The sequence below is a fragment of the Thalassophryne amazonica genome, chromosome 10 (genome assembly GCF_902500255.1).
Source record: "Thalassophryne amazonica chromosome 10, fThaAma1.1, whole genome shotgun sequence".
NCBI lineage: Eukaryota > Metazoa > Chordata > Actinopteri > Batrachoidiformes > Batrachoididae > Thalassophryne > Thalassophryne amazonica.
In genome coordinates, this window is record NC_047112.1 from 105,259,827 (window position 1) to 105,279,889 (window position 20,063).

At 45.9% G+C, this 20,063-nt stretch overlaps 1 protein-coding gene across 1 annotated transcript in view; it reads left to right on the plus strand.

Annotated features, from left to right (window-relative positions):
• crocc2 (ciliary rootlet coiled-coil, rootletin family member 2) overlaps positions 1-20,063 on the plus strand; it is a 326,949-nt gene that overhangs the window by 197,137 nt on the left and 109,749 nt on the right. Inside the window, exons 17-20 of the mRNA XM_034179233.1 lie at positions 8,677-8,870; positions 10,609-10,736; positions 11,155-11,324; positions 11,410-11,589. Coding sequence (XP_034035124.1) covers positions 8,677-8,870; positions 10,609-10,736; positions 11,155-11,324; positions 11,410-11,589 — 672 coding nt within the window. The remainder of the gene's footprint in view (positions 1-8,676; positions 8,871-10,608; positions 10,737-11,154; positions 11,325-11,409; positions 11,590-20,063) is intronic.

Sequence of the window (20,063 nt, forward strand, 5' to 3'; positions counted from 1 at the left end):
TGCCGGTTTTCTCGCTCTATTGTCGCTATTTGTTAACAGATTTTAATAAAAGTAGGCTTGTTTTAAAGCCCTTTCATTGCTCTTTCTGATGAACCCATACATGTCTAGGTAGAAAAAATGTTTTATGTAAAGTGTGGAAATTTGTGGAAAATATTCCATTCTGTTCATTTACTGTGATTTTTTTTTTTTCCTGTCATCATAATTCTCAATGGATTTTTATAAATGAAGCCTTGTAAGTTGTATTCATGCTAATTAAAAGGTCTAACGAACCCATACATGTCTGGATAAAAAAATCCTTATGTATTAAAATATTAATCTGAAGTATGCCTTGCCATTGTGCTCATTTACCTTGCTGCTTTTTCCACTGTAATATTACTGCTAGTTTTTTAATGACAACAACATATATATGATTTTTACTAACATTTTATTACAAGTAGATATAAAGCCATTCAGAATTTATGACTTTTGACCCTCAGTCAGGGTAAAAAGTACCTCTTCCATCCCCTCCAACCACACTGTTAAAATTTAAATGCCTCCTGTGACCACCATGTACATATCATATTAAACAACAGCTGCAAGTATATATATAGACATAAATATATTTAAACATTTTTGTTTCCGCATGTGAATGCAGCTTAATGAAAAGAACTTACGGCGTTGCGTTATAGTCTCAGTATATTGACATTAAATTGCGGCATAACGACTTTAAAATAGACAATTGTTTTACATAATTACATTAAGGCTCTTGTACAGTTCATTTTAGTATTGGAGAATTTGTTTTTGTGGTTCGTGCAGTTGATGGTGAAGCACTGGCTGCCTTTTTTCTCCTCATATCGCTTCTGTTTAACAGGATCAAGGTCTCTCTCCACCCTCAGGCACGCCGCTAGTCACGTGACGTCCATTCCAGTCTCTATTTCCATTGACCGGCCAACTGACCATTGCCTTCACCCTTCCCAGCGTGTGTGTGAAATGATTTTTAACCATTTGACTATTGACTTGACCCTGAATTTAAGTAGATGCACACATGCATTTGTTATGATATGAACATGCGGAAAACAAATTATTATTTAGCAATTTATTTTTAGTGCAAAATAAATTTTCACTTACAATTTCAATATGAGCATCCTGTCCTGCTTCAAAGTATAAAAAATATGTCTTGTTATAAAAGTGTATAAATTAACAAAAAAAAAAAAAATCATCCAAAACAATGTAACAGTGAAAGTCTGAAAAAGTAAACAATACTTACAATACGTATAGCTGTTGTCGTGCACCTTTTCCCATTTGCCCAAGTATTTTTGCTTTCTTTTTTGTTTTGTTTTTTTCGAGGAGGAGTAACGACGTTACAGGCATTGCTGTTCGTAGGCGTATCTGCAGTACTGTCAGATACTCATTTTTGTCTCCATTCACTCACAATGACGTTTCATCCATCATCAACCTCTCACAAAGTTCTCTCACGATTCTTGCACATTATGAGTCACAGAGACTACAATCAGAGGGCTTTACGACCCTTGCGTCAGCTCTGCGAGTACTTGGCGAGGACCTTTGTCACCTTGCAAAATTCAAACTGTTGGAAATTCAGGTGACATCTGAGTGACACCTTGCGACTCATGCGAGGGGATGGTACCACTCAAGGAATGTTGCGTGAAATCTTGCAAAATCCCTCGCAAATGCATTCCCAAGCTGACACAGCCCAGTGAGATAGTAACCTAAGTAACGGGGTAGGGGGTAGGCAAAGATAATGACACACAACTGCACAATGCGGGCTAGACTGTCTCTGAAGGACAGATCTGTGTAGAACAGAGCCTTAGAAGGATGCAGCCCCAGAATTGGGCCACGGCACAGTGTAAATGTTATTTGGGATAAACAGGGTAACCTCACTTATCATTGCACTTTAGCTTTTGCATTTGCTCCAGTAGTTAGTTTCTATATCATGTCATACAAATAATGAATGTTTATGAGTTCAGTGGTATGAATATTTCGAATTAAATATACGTTGCATTCAATAAATGAAAAAATATTCATTATTTGTTTTATGTATCGGCTAAAATAGATCCTTGTCATTTGATATTTTATTAATATTTATATAATGACTGAGTGGATCCTCGTCATTTAATTGTTGGCTTGTATGTCACATGACATGGATTATTTGTACCATTTGCCATTGTGTTTTATTTACCGTGCAATAGTTCTTTTTAGTGTGCAATTTTGGTGCTATATGAAATATGCTATTGCACGCCCAACTGCCGCGCATGTTCACACTACTGATGACTATTTGAAGGAGCTAATTGATGCTGCTAATTCTTCTAACACAAAAAAAACATCCACTACACTGTAAGCCGCCTGGACGCAAGAGCTGTTAGGATAAAAGCTGGACAAATTTCTGACATGATTTTTTGCTTGACTGAGGAACTACACAAAGTCTTGTTTTTATTTTTTGGAAGTACACAAACTCATTGCACGGTATCACAGACTAACTATTTTTCCAAGATGACTGAGAACAATTCTGGACTCCTATTAAAAGTTTATGTTGGACTGTTGACGTCAAAGCAGCAGTGGAACACCGAAATGTAAGTCCCTTTTCTGTTGTTTATAAATTAATAAACTATTAAATGACAAGGATCTGTTTTAGCCGTTATATAGGACAAATAATGAATGTTTTTTAATTCTTTCAATGGAACCGATATTTAATTCTGTGAGAGCTGGAATGTACCGTTCAACTCGGCTTCGCTCCGTTGAATGGAACATTCCATCTTTCACCTCATGAAATATTTGTTCCACTGACAGTGTTGTGAAAAGTAACTTTGACAAGTTACTTTTTTAGTTACTTTATACAGTTGCTTTATGCAGTTACTTCATTAGCAGCATTATGCAATTACTTTATTAGAATCTGCAGAAAACTTGCAACTAATAAGTAATGTAACTAATAAGGTAACGAGTAATGTAACTTGGTTACTCATAAGATTGAGCAATCAGCAAAGTAACTCATCAGCAAAGTAACTAATAGTTACTTTGCTGAGTACTAAATCTTAAAAATAACCAAATTAGATTATGAGTAACTTTATTAATTACATTCAGCAGCTGCCGACAAGGTGTCCGCAGCTGCTAATGAACTAACTGTATGAAGTAACTGTAAAATATAACTGTATAAATTAACTAATGAAGTAACTTTCCAAAGTTACTTTCCCCAACACTGACCACTGAACTCATAAACATTCATTATTTGTAAAATAAACATTAAAAACGGGACTTACATTTTGGTGTGCATCACTGGTGCTTTGACGTCAACAGTCCAACATGAACTTTAAATAGGAGTCCAAAATTGTTCTCAGTCAACTTGCAAAAACAGTCACATATTTCATGTATTTCTGACAATGTAGTCTGTGATGCTGTGCACTGACTTCGTGTACTTCCTCAGTCCAGCAAAAAATCACGTCAGAAATTTGTCCAGCTCTTCTTCCTAACTTCATCCTAACAGCTCTTCATGCCTCTAGACAGCTTATGGTGTAGTAGATTTGTTTTTTGTTGTTGTTGTTTTGTTTGTTTGTGTTTTTTTTTTTGTGATAGAAGAATTAGCACCGTCAATTTGCTCCTTCAATCATTGTACATCAGCAAAACAAACTCCGCTGTGTTTAGCTAAACGCACCAAAACTGCACGCTAAAAAAGAACTATTGCACAGTCAATGAAACGCAATGGCAAATGATGCGAATAATCCATGTCACGTGGCATACAAGCCACCAGTCAAATGACAATGATCTACTCAGTCGTTATAGAAAAGCAAATGTTTGAGGAGTATATAGGAATGGCCCTGTCTGTCCATCTCTCCATGAGTCCCATAAGTGCAACGCCTTCTAAATTGGTTTTTGGATCTCAGTGAAACTTTGCACAATGGTATTGCACCATATGAAGATGTGCATGAAGGAAATGTTTTCCAGTTCAAGATCTTCGAGGGGAGATAATTGGACTTTTGGTGTTGTTTAAAAAAATACTTATAACATGAACCTAACTTGGCCAATTTGTTAATTCAAGTATTTGAGCATGAGGCATTAGCTACCACTGATATATAATACATTCAGACAGCGAGAGCATATGCTGTGGAATTCCATGTTGGAATATGAGTTAGACCTTTGTAAAATGTTTGGCTGTTACTTCTCAACCCTTTACCATTTTGTTATAAAACACATACACAAATCCTTTTGCTTTTCACACTTCTGCTCACGGAATTTTTGGACCACACTGCATCTGCTTTCAGCAACACATACAGGTACATCTTGTGGAATTAGAATATCATTGAAAAGTAATTCAATTCAAAAAATTAAACTCATATAGATTCATTACACGTAGAGTCAAATCAAATCAATTTTATTTATATAGCACCAAATCACAACAAACAGTTGCCCCAAGGCACTTTATATTGTAAGGCAAAAGCCATACAATAATTACAGAAAAACCCCAAAGGTCAAAACGACCCCCTCTGAGCAAGCACTTGGCGACAGTGGGAAGGAAAAACTCCCTTTTAACAGGAAGAAACCTCCCGCAGAACCAGGCTCAGGGAGGGGCAGTCTTCTGCTGGGACTGGTTGGGGCTGAGGGGAGAGAATCAGGAAAAAGACATGCTGTGGAAGAGAGCAGAGGTCAATCACTAATGATTAAATGCAGAGTGGTGCATACAGAGCAAAAAGAGAAAGAAGCACTCGGTGCATCATGGGAACCCCCCAGCAGTCAAAGTCTATAGCAGCATAACTAAGGGATGATTCAGGGTCACCTGATCCAGCCCTAACTATAAGCTTTAGCAAAAAGGAAAGTTTTAAGCCTAATCTTAAAAGTAGAGAGGGTGTCTGTCTCCCTGATCTGAATTGGGAGCTGGTTCCACAGGAGAGGAGCCTGAAAGCTGAAGGCTCTGCCTCCCATTCTACTCTTAAAAACCCTAGGAACTACAAGTTAGCTTGCAGTCTGAGAGCGAAGCGCTCTATTGGGGTGATATGGTACTATGAGGTCCCTAAGATAAGATGAGACCTGATTATTCAAAACCTTATAAGTAAGAAGAAGAATTTTAAATTCTATTCTAGAATTAACAGGAAGCCAATGAAGAGAGGCCAATATGGGTGAAATATGCTCTCTCCTTCTAGTCCCTGTCAGTACTCTAGCTGCAGAATTTTGAATTAACTGAAGGCTTTTCAGGGAACTTTTAGGACAACCTGATAATAATGAATTACAATAGTCCAGCCTAGAGGAAATAAATGCATGAATTAGTTTTCCAGCATCGCTGTGAGACCTTTCTAATTTTAGAGATATTGCGCAAATGCAAAAAAGCAGTCCTACATATTAATATGTGCATTGAAGGACATATCGTGATCACAAAGACTCCAAGATTTCTCACAGTATTACTAGAGGTCAGGGTAATGCCATCCAGAGTAAGGATAGGATAGAGTGATATATTTCAAGCGTTTATAGCTTTTAATTTTGATCATTATGGCAGCCGTTCTGCTCTGTGTAAGCCGATTCCATCAGATCTCAGAAGCTAAGCAGTGCGGCATCTGGTTCGTACTTGGATCGGTGACCTCTTTGGAACACCAGCAGCTGTGTGTGTTTCTCCAGGTAACACTGGAATTGCGTCAGGAAGGGCATCTGGCATAAAACCTGTGCCGAATACCAATGCGGATCTGGCTCTATCTGCTGTGGCGACCCCAAACAAAATGGACAACAACAACAATTTTGATGATTATGTCTTACAGCTAATCAAAACCCAAAATTCAGCAGCTCAGAAAATTAGAAGTGATCAGTGCACTTGGTTTCAGTGCGGAAGGTTCCCAGTTCAAACCTCACCCCTGCCACATTTCTCCATGTAATGTAGAGTTGTGTCAGGAAGGACATCTGGTTTAAAACCTGTGCCAACTCAACATGCAGAGCCACCTTGGATCTGCTGTGGTAACCCCAAGTGAAAACAGGGAGCAGCCGAAGGGACTTACTGACATAAGACCAACAAAAAAAGGATTTTAATTTTTAATGTTGGCCTCCTGAAATGTATGTCCATGTACTGTACAGTATATGCCCTCACTACTTGGTTGGGACTCCTTTGGCATGAATTACTGCATCAATACGGCATGACACAGAGGCGATCAGCCTGTGGCACTGCTGAGGTGTCAGGGAAGCCCAGGTTGCTTTGATAGCAGCCTTCAGCTCATCTGCATTGTCGTGCCTAGTGTCAGTCATTTTCCGTAATTATTGTATGGCTTTGCCTTACAATATAAAGCGCCTTGGGGCAACTGTTTGTTGTGATTTGGCGCTATATAAATAAAACTGATTGATTGATTGATTGATTCCTCTTGACAATGCACCATAGATTCTCTATGGGGTTGAAATCGGGCAAATTTGCTAGCCAATCAAGCACAGTGATACCATAGCCATTAAACCAGGTATTGGTGCTTTTGGCACTGTGGCCAGGTGCCAAGCCCAGCTGAAAAATGAAATCACCATCTCCATAAAGCTTGTCAGCAGAAGGAAGCATGAAGTGCTCTAAAATGTCCTGGTAGATGGCTGCGCTGACTTTGGACTTGATAAAACACAGTGGACCAATACCAGCAGATGACATGACACCCCAAATCATCACTCACTGTGGAAATTTCACACTGGACCTCAAGCAGTTTGGATTCTGTGCCTCTTTCTCCAGACTCTGAGACTTTGATTTCCAAATGAAATGCAAAATTAACTTTCATTTGAAAAGAGGACTTTGAATCACTGAACAACAATCCAGTCCTTTTTCTCCTTAGCCCAGGTAAGATGCTTTAGATGTTGTTGCTGGTTCAAGAGTGACACAAGTTATTTAACATTTGTAGCCCATGTCCTGGATACTGACTCCAGCCAGAGCCCACTCCTTGTGAATCTCCCCCAAATTCTGGAATGGGCTTTGCTTCACAATCCTCTCAAGGCTGCAGTTGTGCCTGTTGCTTGTGCTCCTTTTCATACTACACTGTTTCCTTCCACTCAACTTTCCATTAATATACGTGGAGACAGCATTCTGTGAAAAGCCAGCTTCTTTGGCAATGACCTTTTGTGGCTTATCCTCCTTATGGAGGGTGTCAATGACTCTTCTGGACAACTGTCAAATCAGCAGTCTTCCCCATGATTTTGTCGCCTACTGAACCAGACTGAGAGACCGTTTAAAGGCTCAAGCAACCGGTTGCCTGAACCTGTAAATGGTCTGTATTTTGAGTTATTTAACTGATTAGAGTTTGACACCATGTGTCTAGTAGAATATTGAATTTGTTTCACAATATTCTTATTTTCTGAGTTACTTTATTAGCTGTAAGCCATCATCATCAAAAATAGATGCTTGAAATACGAGGTCTATTAGAAAAGTATCCGACCTTATTATTTTTTTCAAAAACCATATGGATTTGAATCACGTGTGATTGCGTCAGACAAGCTTGAACCCTCGTGCGCATGCGTGAGTTTTTTCACGCCTGTCGGTTGCGTCATTTGCCTGTGAGCAGGCTTTGAGTGAGGAGTGGTCCAGCCCTCTCGTTGGATTTTCATTGTCAGGAAATGAATGATTTGGGCTTTTTTTCCATCAGAATTTTTTCAGAAACTGTTAGAGACTGGCAGCTGGAAACCATTAGAAAAATTTATCTGGCTTTCGGTGAAAATGTTACGGGCTTGGTAGAGAATAAGGAGTGTTACTGTCGCTTTAAGGACGGCCCCCAGCAGCTGTGGGGCATGCCGCGCTCCGAAGCCACCATCGACAGGCTGAGCGACCATTTCATTTCTAAACGGATGGCTGTCTGGATCCGTGACCATCGTGTGCCATTTCTCTGGTTATCACAAGAGCTGGACATCAACGATTTTCCAGCAGATTTCACTTTTAACAAGAGATTTTGTCATGGAAAGCCGAGCAGAGGCTTCGCGCGTCACGATGGATTCGCTACTGGAGCGAGACAAAACCACCTCCGTTTTGGTCTCACAGGACGGCTTTGAGATGGCGTTCAGACAGTTGTCGGTGATTGCGTGGTTTTTCCATCAAGTGATTATCCGAGAAATTGTGGATGTGCCTGGACATGCCAGAACATGTCCCGTGAGGCTTCATCACGGCGTTGCTTTGCGCCATGCAGCACCGCCACGACGCGCGGAATTCCTCCGCACGTCTGTCTCAATGTGCCAAAAAAGTGCTGATGTCCACGTCTTTTCACAATTCCTGTGCTAGTCAGACGACGTCCCGGATAAAACACAGCGTCCAGTTTGGAAATTAATGGCACATTCCACTGTTACAGGAGTTTTTGTCATGGAAAGAGGAGCGGAGGCTTCGCGCGTCGCGGCGGTGCCGCATGGCGCACAGCAACGGGACATGTTCTGGCATGTCCAGGCACATCCACAATTTCTCGGATAATCACTCGATGGAAAAACCACGCAATCACACGTGATTCAAATCCATATGGTTTTTGAAAAAAATAATAATGTCGGATACTTTTCTAATAGACCTCGTATATCACTGTGCAATGAATCTATATGAGTATCACTTTTTGAATTGAATTACTGAAATAAGTTAACTTTTCAATGATATTCTAAATTATTATTATAATAATTGTATAATTATTGCGATGTACCTGTACATTAAATTCGTTACATGACAGTATTTTTTATGTATTTATTTTTATGTATGGTATTATTTATGTGTGTCTCCAGGTCAACAGACAAATGCAAAGTGTTTCGAAGGAGCTGTGTGCATGCAAGAAGGAGCTGGAGATGCAGGTCACAGCCCTAAAGAGAGCTATCAATGACAGGGAAGAGCTGTCCAAGGACAAGGCCATTCTGGATGTCAAGCTGATCTCTGCTGAAGGAAGAGCCTGTGGTCTCACACAGGAACTGGTTGCACTAAGGTGTGTGTCTGGTCTGACCCTGTGAAATTCTTGGTGATCATTTCAGATTAAACACCAATGTCCCCAGTTTGTGGTCACAAACTGGAATAAACTGGTACCTGCTTTCATGTGTTGAGGTTGGCATTAGGCACGGACTGATTTGGTAAAATCTCCAGATGATTGCTGATATTTGATACCTGATCAGCTACATGTGTGGTGCAAAAACTCCAATCAGGACCTGAAACAGGATGTAACAGGTATTAATAGGTGGTAAAAGTACTGTTATAGGTCAGTAGACAGTGGTTCTTTGTTGTGATGGAATCCATACCATTAAGGTAGAATATCTTAAACGAACAATCTCCTCATCTCTCTCTCTCTCTCTCTCTCTCTCTCTCTCTCGCTCGCTCTTGCTCTCTTTCACAACAACCAGCATTCTACAGCTTTGCAAAAATTAGTTTTTTCAAAGCCATAGAATGCTCGTCATAGTGAATACTGTGAGTGCTTGACTCACTATTTAAGAATAAAGTAATGCAGTTTGAACCATGTTGACTCTGAAACTAAGTTTGGCTTTAACTGATTTATTGTTAACACCAGAAATTTTAAAAAATGAAGTCATTGTGATAGGCATATACTTGTTTATATTTCTTCTTATTCAGCTGGTAACTGTTCAGCGAGTCTGCTCTGTGTATGCCTGATCACATCAGCTCTCAGAAGGTAAGCAGACTAGGTTCTGACTTGGCTGGAAGGAGGCTTCGGAAGACCAGAGGCTGTGTGTTTCTCTCTGTAGTACAGAATTGGCAAATGCAGGATCTTGGTGCAGCTCTGGACAGGATCCATTGCAGTGACCCTATACAAAAGTGGGAGGGGGAGGCAGCTGAAAGACAAACAATAACATGCTAGCACTTGAAAGCAGGAAATGTACCATTGTTAAAGCATTAATATCCATATACATTGTAATCATTTATTATTTACAGCAGGTGCTCAGACTGGCTGGTAGATGGCCATTGTTTTTATGGTGAGTGGGGCTTTGGGTCCATTGAATTTTTTACCCAGGAACATCCCTGTACGCCTGTAAATTATTAAATGCTTTGTGGGAAGTCCACTTTGTCACTTTTTGACCTGCTTCACAATATTTACTGACCGAGCTTTTCCACACCAGCCTGATCACTGCACTCATTGCAGCGGGGTGAAATTGACTGGGCACCGTAGTCAATGTGGTGAATTGAAGACTTATCCTTCGCTGACTGGTTTAAATCTTCTCAGGAAATATACATCCATATTTCCATGAAAAGCATGCCACACTGGTCGGGAGAAGACAGTTTTCAGTTGTTAACAGTTACATTTATCTTTGCGGAAAAGTTTTGTTATAACCGCCGTACCCAGAAGCTCTCATGTCACTGTCTGCTTTCAAAATCATTAACCTGTTGTATACTAATATGACACACAATTTTAGACTGCTATTGAAATACATCATACCTGATTTCCCCATTTTTGGAATCAGGTACGAAATTGGGGCTAAAATTCTGCAGTGGGCGACCAGCTTTAGTTGCACCAACTGCCAGTATCCATTGAAGTTTTTTTTTTTTTTACTTCTTTGGGAAATTCTTCTTTTTGAAGTCTCATGTGAAAGGACTCTTTAAGTAACATGGTTTTATTTGGAACCTGTACTTGTGATGGATCATGGATTTTATGACCTTCTACACCTTGTGGTTCAAAGGTCTTTTTTCACAGCTCCAACCACTTTTCCTCTTTGTTCCAGGGTGGAGAAGGAGTCCCTGGAGGCAGCTCTGTTTGAAAGCCAGGAGTTGGTGTCAACACTGGAGTCTCAGTACGCAAGAATAGAAGGGGACAGGCGCAGTTTGCTCCTGGCTAATGAGGCCTTGACGCGTGAGTAGTCCCCTCCCTCAGAGACCCCACAGTCCTCCATGCCAAGCCTCCTGGTTGAGAAGCTTTTCTAATAGCCCACATGAGATCCATATTTCATTTGTGAGCTCTGCAGCAGCTGGGCTGTGGGATTGCTGGAGCTGCTTTTTCAGCTGACCAGCATCCCACTGCATCATGAAAACACACATCTGGTTCACATAAGCACTGTTAAGCTAGCACGTTCCACACGAAGATCTGGATAACTGCCATCTATTAGCAAGAATTACAAGACAATTTAACTGATTCATAATCATCCTGTAGGCTGGCAAAGGTTTCCAACTCAAATTGGGATTAAGTGTGGGAATAAATATGAGAAAACTGTGCAAATTGTAAGATTTTCCACTCAGACATTTTGGGGATTTGGGTTCATTTTGATGTCTAGATGAAACTGCTCAGATGCATGCTGATGCTGAAAAGCAGACTGCAGAAGCAACACAAGATCGATGTAACATGGAGGAGAAACTAGCTCAGATGGAGAGGAATGCTCTGCTGGCCATGAAAGACAAAGAGCAAAGTCACAGAGAGCAGCTGGAAAGTGAACACAAACATATGGTAGAATGTGACACACACATTGACACAGTCAAATCAGATGGTGTAGCTCACTGTGAAAGCATCAGGTGTGTGTATCATCTGACAGGAGCAGCAGTGTGCAGAACTGAGGATTGAACGGGAGCAGGCTGAGGAGCAGCTGCGGAGGCAGTTTGAGGAGCTGCGTGTGCGCAGCCAGACAGAGCTGCAGCAGGTGCAAAACAAACTAACCAGGCTGCAGCAGGATTGCAACCAGAAACTCCTGCAGGCGGAAAGTGAAAAGCAGCAGGTGTGGTGCAGATGGCATGAGGTTATGCTGTTATTATTGTTATTCGTGAATAGGTTATACAACGCATCCATAAAGTATTCATAGTGCTTCATTTTCCACATATTGTCATGTTACAGCCTTATTCCACAATGGATGAAATCTTTTTTTTTTTTCTCAAAATTCTACACACAATACCCCATAATGACAATGTGAAAAAGTTTTTTTTTAATTTTTGCAAATTTATTAAAAATAAAAAAACTAAGAAATCACATGTACATAATGTTGGGAAAGTGTAGGAACACGGACCCACAACAGGGGGCGCAAATGAACGGACAATGGAGTAAGTCAAAATAACAACGCTTTACTGTTGTGAATGTGCACAACGAATACAACCAATTACAGAAATGGACAAAAGTCAATACACAAAGGTGTCGTGTGGGCAGGCTCGAAGATAGGAGACGCCTCTCCAAGGTAAGACCGGAACCACACGGCTTCCTCCGCCACAGGACCCCGGGAATACTGGAGCCGCCAAGTCCCGAACTCCCAGGTGGCCACTGCCTCCGCGTGTCGGACCTGGTACTGCTGGCGAGGGAAAAAGAACAGTTAGATGGGGGCGCGTTTGCACCCAGAACTCCGAACGGCAGGAAAGGTACCTCCACCTCTCGTTGGAACAGTAAACCAATAACTAGCTCAGTCAAAACTGTGTACTCAGTAGGCTTTGATATGTTACCTCTCTGGTAGAAACGATATCTCGGCAATGAGGTGGAGATGCCGTCCTGCTGATATACCCCACTGATGATTGCCGTCAGCTGTCTCAGGTGATGGGTGACAGCTGTCACCGAGGCTGCTCCCGTGAGGCGGCGGCGCCCTCTGGTGCCTGGAGCCCGCACTCCAGGCAGGGCGCCCTCTGGTGATGGTGGGCCAGCAGTACCTCCTCTTCAGTGGCCCACACAACAGGACCCCCCCCTCAACGGGCGCCTCCTGGCGCCCGACCGGGCTTGTCCGGGTGGCGACAGTAGAAGTCGGCCAGGAGGGCCGGGTCCAGGATGAAGCTCTTCTTCACCCAGGAGCGTTCTTCGGGACCGTACCCCTCCCAGTCCACCAGATATTGAAAGCCCCGGCCCATCCGTCGGACGTCCAACAACCGGCGCACTGTCCAAGCCGGCTCGCCATCGATGATCCGGGCAGGAGGTGGTGCCGGACCGGGTGTACAGAGGGGCGAGGTGTGATGGGGCTTGATTTTTGACACATGAAATACTGGATGGATCCGCAGTGAGGCTGGAAGCCGAAGCCTCACTGCGGCGGGATTGATGACCTTGAGAATTTTAAACGGACCTATGTACCTGTCTTGGAGTTTTGGGGAGGCCACTTGCAGTGGAATGTCCTTGGTGGACAACCACACTTCCTGCCCGGGGCGATACGTAGGGGCCGGGGTCCGCCGCCGGTCTGCATGGGTCTTCGCCCTCATCCGGGCCTTCAGCAAAGCAGAACGGGCGGCACGCCACACCCGACGGCACTTCCGCAGGTGGGCCTGGACCGAGGGCACACCGACCTCTCCCTCAACCACCGGGAACAACGGGGGCTGATACCCCAAACACACCTCAAAGGGGGAGAGGCCGGTGGCTGATGACACTTGACTGTTGTGGGCGTACTCGATCCAGGCCAGATGAGTACTCCAGGCCGCCGGGTGCGCGGCTGTCACACAACGCAGTGTTTGCTCCATTTCTTGATTGGCCCGCTCTGCTTGCCCGTTGGTCTGGGGGTGATACCCGGACGAGAGACTGACCGTGGCCCCCAGTTCCCGGCAAAAGCTCCTCCAGACATGCGAGGAGAACTGGGGACCGCGATCGGAGACGATGTCTGATGGTATCCCATGCAGGCGGACGACGTGGTGGACCAGGAGGTCCGCTGTCTCCTGGGCCGTTGGTAGCTTCGGGAGGGCCACGAAGTGGGCCGCCTTGGAGAATCGGTCCACTATCGTGAGGATCACGGTGTTTCCCTGGGACGGCGGGAGGCCCGTGACAAAATCCAGGCCGATGTGGGACCAGGGGCGATGAGGCACGGGCAGCGGCTGTAGCAGTCCCGGAGCCTTGCGATGGTCGGCCTTGCCCCTGGCACAGGTGGTGCAGGCCTGGATATAATCCCGGACGTCGGCCTCCAGGGACGCCCACCAGAAGCGCTGCCGGACAACTGCCACGGTTCTTCGCACCCCTGGATGACAGGAGAGCTTAGAGTTGTGACAGAAGTCCAGGACTGCAGCCCTTGCCTCTGGTGGGACGTAAAGTCTGTTCTTTGGTCCAGCCCCGGGGTCCGGGCTTCGTGCCAGGGCCTCCCGGACGGTTCTCTCTACGTCCCAGGTGAGGGTGGCCACGATAGTGGACTCCGGGATGATGGGTTCCGGTGGATCCGACAACTCCGCCTTGACCTCGTCTTCGTGTACCCGGGACAAGGCATCCGACTTCTGGTTCTTGGTCCCGGGCCGGTAGGTGATGCGGAAGTCAAAACGGCCGAAGAACAGTGACCAGCGGGCTTGCCTGGGATTCAGCCGCCTGGCGGTCCTGATATATTCCAGGTTCCGGTGGTCAGTGAAAACCGTGAATGGCACGGACGTTCCCTCCAACAGGTGTCTCCACTCTTCAAGAGCCTCTTTCACCGCAAGGAGTTCTCGGTTGCCGACGTCATAGTTCCGTTCAGCCGGGGTCAACCTGCGGGAAAAATAGGCACACGGATGAAGGACCTTATCGGTCTTCCCACTCTGGGACAGCACAGCTCCTATCCCTGAGTCCGAGGCGTCCACCTCAACCACTAACTGGCAACTAGGATCGGGCTGCACCAGAACGGGTGCAGACGAGAAGCGCCGTTTCAACTCCTTGAACGCGGCATCGCAACGATCCGACCAGGTGAAGGGGACTTTTGGTGAGGTCAGGGCTGTCAGGGGGCTAACAACCTGGCTGTAGCCCTTAATGAACCTCCTGTAGAAATTTGCAAAGCCGAGGAACTGTTGCAGCTTCCTACGGCTTGTGGGTTGGGGCCAGTCTCTCACCGCTGCAACCTTGGCCGGATCAGGAGCGACGGAGTTGGGGGAGATGATGAACCCCAGGAAGGACAAAGAGGTGCGGTGAAACCCACACTTCTCGCCCTTAACAAACAGCCGGTTCTCCAATAACCGCTGCAGGACCTGACGTACATGTCGGACATGAGTCTCAGGATCCGGAGAAAAGATGAGTATGTCGTCTAGATATACGAAGACGAATCGGTGCAGGAAGTCCCGCAAGACATCATTAACCAATGCTTGGAACGTCGCGGGAACATTTGTAAGACCGAACGGCATGACCAGGTACTCAAAATGACCCAACGGGGTGTTAAATGCCGTCTTCCACTCGTCTCCCTTCCGGATCCGAACCAGGTGATACGCATTCCTAAGATCAAGCTTGGTGAATATCTTGGCTCCATGCAGGGGCGTGAACACCGAATCCAACAAGGGTAAGGGGTATCGGTTACGAACCGTGACTTCGTTCAGCCCCCTGTAATCAATGCATGGACGTAATCCGCCATCCTTTTTCCCCACAAAAAAGAAACCCGCACCCATCGGGGAGGTGGAATTCCGGATCAACCCGGCAGCCAAAGAGTCCCGGATGTAGGTCTCCATTGATTCGCGTTCAGGTCGTGAGAGGTTGTACAGCCTGCTGGACGGGAACTCAACGCCTGGAACCAAATCAATGGCACAATCATACGGGCGGTGCGGGGGAAGGGTGAGTGCCAGATCCTTGCTGAACACCTCCGCAAGGTCATGGTACTGCACCGGCACCGTCCCTAGATTGGGCGGGGCTCTGACCTCCTCCCTGGCCTGGGAACCGGGAGGAACCGAGGAACCTAAACATACCCGATGGCAGGTCTCGCTCCACTGGACCACTACCCCGGACGGCCAATCGATCCGGGGATTGTGTTTCAACATCCAGGGAAAACCTAAAATCACACGGGAGGTGGCCGGAGTCACAAAAAACTCGATCTCCTCCCGGTGATTCCCCGACACCACCAGAGTTACTGGTGGTGTCTTGTGAGTGATTGGAGGGAGTAGGGAGCCATCTAGTGCCCGTACCTGCACAGGCGAGGTAAGTGCCACCAGAGGGAACCCTATCTCCCTGGCCCATTTGCTATCAAGCAAATTCCCTTCTGAGCCCGTGTCCACCAGTGCTGGGGCCTTCAGGGTTAAATCCTCATAAAGGATTGTAACTGGGAGTCGTGTGGCGATGTGGGTGTGTCCCACGTGCACGTCTCGGCCCCCCCCTAGCCCAGTGTCTAGGGGCGGGCGTTGGTGTTTAACCGCTCGGGGCAGTCTCGTACCTGATGCTCAATCGAGCCACAAACAAAACACGCTCCGCGGGCCAGCCTCCTCTGTGTGGCCGGTGCCCTAAATGTTGCCCTACTCGTGTCCATAGCTTCGTCAGCAGGGGGAGCTGTGATCGCACGGAGCGCAGGGGCCGTGGAGCGTGGGGAGGGCGGAACGCGGTTGGAACCGGAAGGGAGAGGGACGACGTGTGCCTGGCCACGCCCTTCGTCTCGTTCCCGACGGCGCTCATTTAACCGATTGTCTAATCGTATGACAAGATCGATAAGCCCATCCAAATCCCGCGGTTCGTCCTTAGCCACCAGGTGCTCCTTGAGGACCAATGACAGTCCGTTTACGAAGGCGGCGCGGAGGGCAGTGTTATTCCAGCCGGACCTCGCAGCCGCGATGCGGAAGTCGACTGCATAGGCAGCTGCGCTCCGGCGCCCCTGTCTCATTGACAGCAGCACGGCTGAAGCGGTCTCTCCTCTATTAGGGTGATCGAACACTGTTCTGAGCTCCCTCACAAACCCATCATATGTCAGAAGGAGCCGTGAACTTTGCTCCCAGAGCGCTGTAGCCCCAGTGCGTGCCTCACCACGAAGCAGATTTATCACATAAGCTACTTTGCTAGCGTCGGTCGCGTACATGACGGGACGCTGTGCGAAGACGAGCGAACACTGCATAAGGAAATCCGCGCACGTCTCCACACAGCCTCCGTACGGCTCCGGGGGGCTTATGTATGCTTCAGGGGATGGTGGGGGGGGTCGTTGGACAACCAGTGGAACGTCGCTGTCACGCACAGGGTCTACGGGAGGGAGAGCCGCAGCGGCGCCCGGAGGGCGCGCTTCCACCTGCGCGGCGAGAGCCTCCACCCTGCGGTTCAGGAGGGCGTTCTGCTCGGCCATCAAGTCTAACCGAGTCGTGAAAGCGGTGAGGATCCGCTGCAACTCACCGATTACCCCTCCTGTGGACGCCTGTGTGCCTTGTTCTTCCATTGGCCGTTCAACAGCCGGTTGACGCCCCTCGGGATCCATGACGCTGGCCGAGATATCCTGTTGGGAAAGTGTAGGAACACAAACCCACAACAGGGGGCGCAAATGAACGGACAATGGAGTAAGTCAAAATAACAACGCTTTACTGTTGTGAATGTGCACAACGAATACAACCAATTACAGAAATGGACAAAAGTCAATACACAAAGGTGTCGTGTGGGCAGGCTCGAAGATAGGAGACGCCTCTCCAAGGTAAGACCGGAACCACACGGCTTCCTCCGCCACAGGACCCCGGGAATACTGGAGCCGCCAAGTCCCGAACTCCCAGGTGGCCACTGCCTCCGCGTGTCGGACCTGGTACTGCTGGCGAGGGAAAAAGAACAGTTAGATGGGGGTGCGTTTGCACCCAGAACTCCGAACGGCAGGAAAGGTACCTCCACCTCTCGTTGGAACAGTAAACCAATAACTAGCTCAGTCAAAACTGTGTACTCAGTAGGCTTTGATATGTTACCTCTCTGGTAGAAACGATATCTCGGCAATGAGGTGGAGATGCCGTCCTGCTGATATACCCCACTGATGATTGCCGTCAGCTGTCTCAGGTGATGGGTGACAGCTGTCACCGAGGCTGCTCCCGTGAGGCGGCGGCGCCCTCTGGTGCCTGGAGCCCGCACTCCAGGCAGGGCGCCCTCTGGTGATGGTGGGCCAGCAGTACCTCCTCTTCAGCGGCCCACACAACACATAAGTTGTTATGATTTAACTACAGAAGGTTGAACCCACAATGCAGGCAGCGATGAGGCAAGCTTTATGTGCAAACACTGTGGCAATTTATTGTCCAAATAGTGGCCAAACTTCCAAACAAGGGCAAAAACAAGGCATGGCAAGAGGGTCCAAAATAAACACCCGAGCAAAGTTCAAACAGTGTCAGTGGGAAAATGAGTCATCACTCAAGCGATCACACAGAAGCACAAATAGCTAGCAGGCAAATTCTGAACACTCACAATCCAAGGAAGTAATGTGAAACAGCTGGCAAACTCACAGGGACAGAGGTGTGGCTTAAATGCAAAATGAACTAATGAGTAAATGAAAGACAGGTGTGTGAAAAAGTCAAAGGTCAAGTGACAACAAAAAGGTGGCATCTGTAGGTGAGTCAAGGATAAAACATAATAATTAAACTTCATGAAATATGTCAAAAACAACAGAACTAAAATGTAGATCCAAACACTCCAAAGAAAAAAATTAAGAACTCAAGAGTCTAAACAGTGTAACATAAGGAAATACTAGATAAACATCTCAAATAAACTAACACATAAAAAGAGGCGATCAAATAAGAACTGAACAAAAACCAAGGGACTCAAACAGGAAAGCAATGTGGAACTCAGGAGTGCATAACTGGCAACAGAGGAAACAACTAACACATGAAAAGGAACAATCATGAATTTAACAACAAAGAGAACTGAACCATATCCAAAAACTACATCCAGAAACATAAACACAAAACACTGTGGAAGTGAGGAGTGGCAGAGTAGCCAAACCAAGTGAACAAAACACAATGAACCCAAGGAACACATGCGACAAAACACAGGCCAAGGATGGAACACAGATGCAGCAGAAAGACCAAGGACAAGTACAAAGGATGACCCACAAAAGGACACACATGTATGACAAGCAATGACAGGGGACAGGACACTAACTAACACTAAGACACAGACATGAAAGCAGGACCGGGAGCACACGCACACGCACACACAACATAAGTATTCACAGCCTTTGCCATGAAGCTCAAAATTGAGCTCAGGTGCATCCTGTTTCTACTGATTATCCTTGAGATGTTTCTACAGCTTAATTGAGGTCTACATGGGGTAAATTCAGTTGATTGGACATGATTTGGAAAGGCATACATCTGTCTACATATAAGGTCCCACAATAGACGGTGTATTTCAGAGCACAAAACAAGCATGACCTCTGAGACAGGATTGTCTCGAGGCACAAATCTGGGGAAGGGTACAGAAACAGTTCTGCTGCTTGGAAGGCCCCAATGAGCACAATGGCCTTCATCATCTGTAAATGGAAGAAGTTTGGATCCACCAGGACTCTTCCTGGAGCTGGCCAACCATCTAAACTGAGCGATTGGGGAGAAGGACCTTAGTCAGGGAGGTGAACAAGAACTTGATGGTCACTCTGTCAGAGCTCCAGCAATCCTCTGTGCAGAGCGGAGAACCTTCCAGAAGGACAACCATCTCTGCAGCCATCCACCAATCTGCCTTGTATGGTAGAGTGGCCAGACGGAAGCCACTCCTTAGTAAAAGGCACATGACAACCCACATGGAGTAACATAAAGGACTTTCAGACCATGAGAAACAAAATTCTCTGGTCTGATAAGACAAAGATTGACCACGTTGGTGTCAATTAAACACCTGGCCTTGAATAGGGACCTGTGTCATTTAATGGCCGGGTCAAAACTTTGTCTGAAAAAAGCAAATGCCTGCCTTCTAAGCACCGGGCCTGATTTTTGATTCTACAACTCCGTAACTCTGTGGCCATGCAATGACTTCAACGTGGGCATGACCCTTTCGAAGTTCTCCGTCACATTGGTGTGTGTTGTAATACAATTTATTGCTGGAATAGTAGGAGATGCGATGTGGACAACAAGGCAGGACTTTCTTTCCATCTGCCCCACCACTGTCCCTGGTATATATGCAGTCTATGGTTGCTGGTCATTTTTTTTCTCCCTTTTTCTGGAACAGTTTCTCCCTCAACAACCTCCACTTCTTTATACAATCATCAACTTCCAAACTCATTATATGCAATTTCCCTCCATGAATTGCGGGTCATTTGAGCGTCTCTGTAGTTTTTCAACTCTGTGTCGTAAAGTTAGTCGTATTTGCAGACTTTTCTGCAAAACGTTCCTCTATTTGTTCCATGATCAAAATGTAATCAGCATGCACACTGCAAAAACTTTTAAAATATGACAGGAGAGAAAGGAGTGAAACTGGAGAAGTAACCAATCACAGCTCTTGCAGTCTCTGTTGTTACGTGTAGTTTAAATTTTTGGGAGGTGCACATCACGCTACGGAGATGGCCTTGGAGAGCGTATGCAGTGATGCAGAGGGCACTGATCTAAAGCGGTTGTCTTTGGTTCGCCACACCCAGGGATATGCATGAAAACTAACACC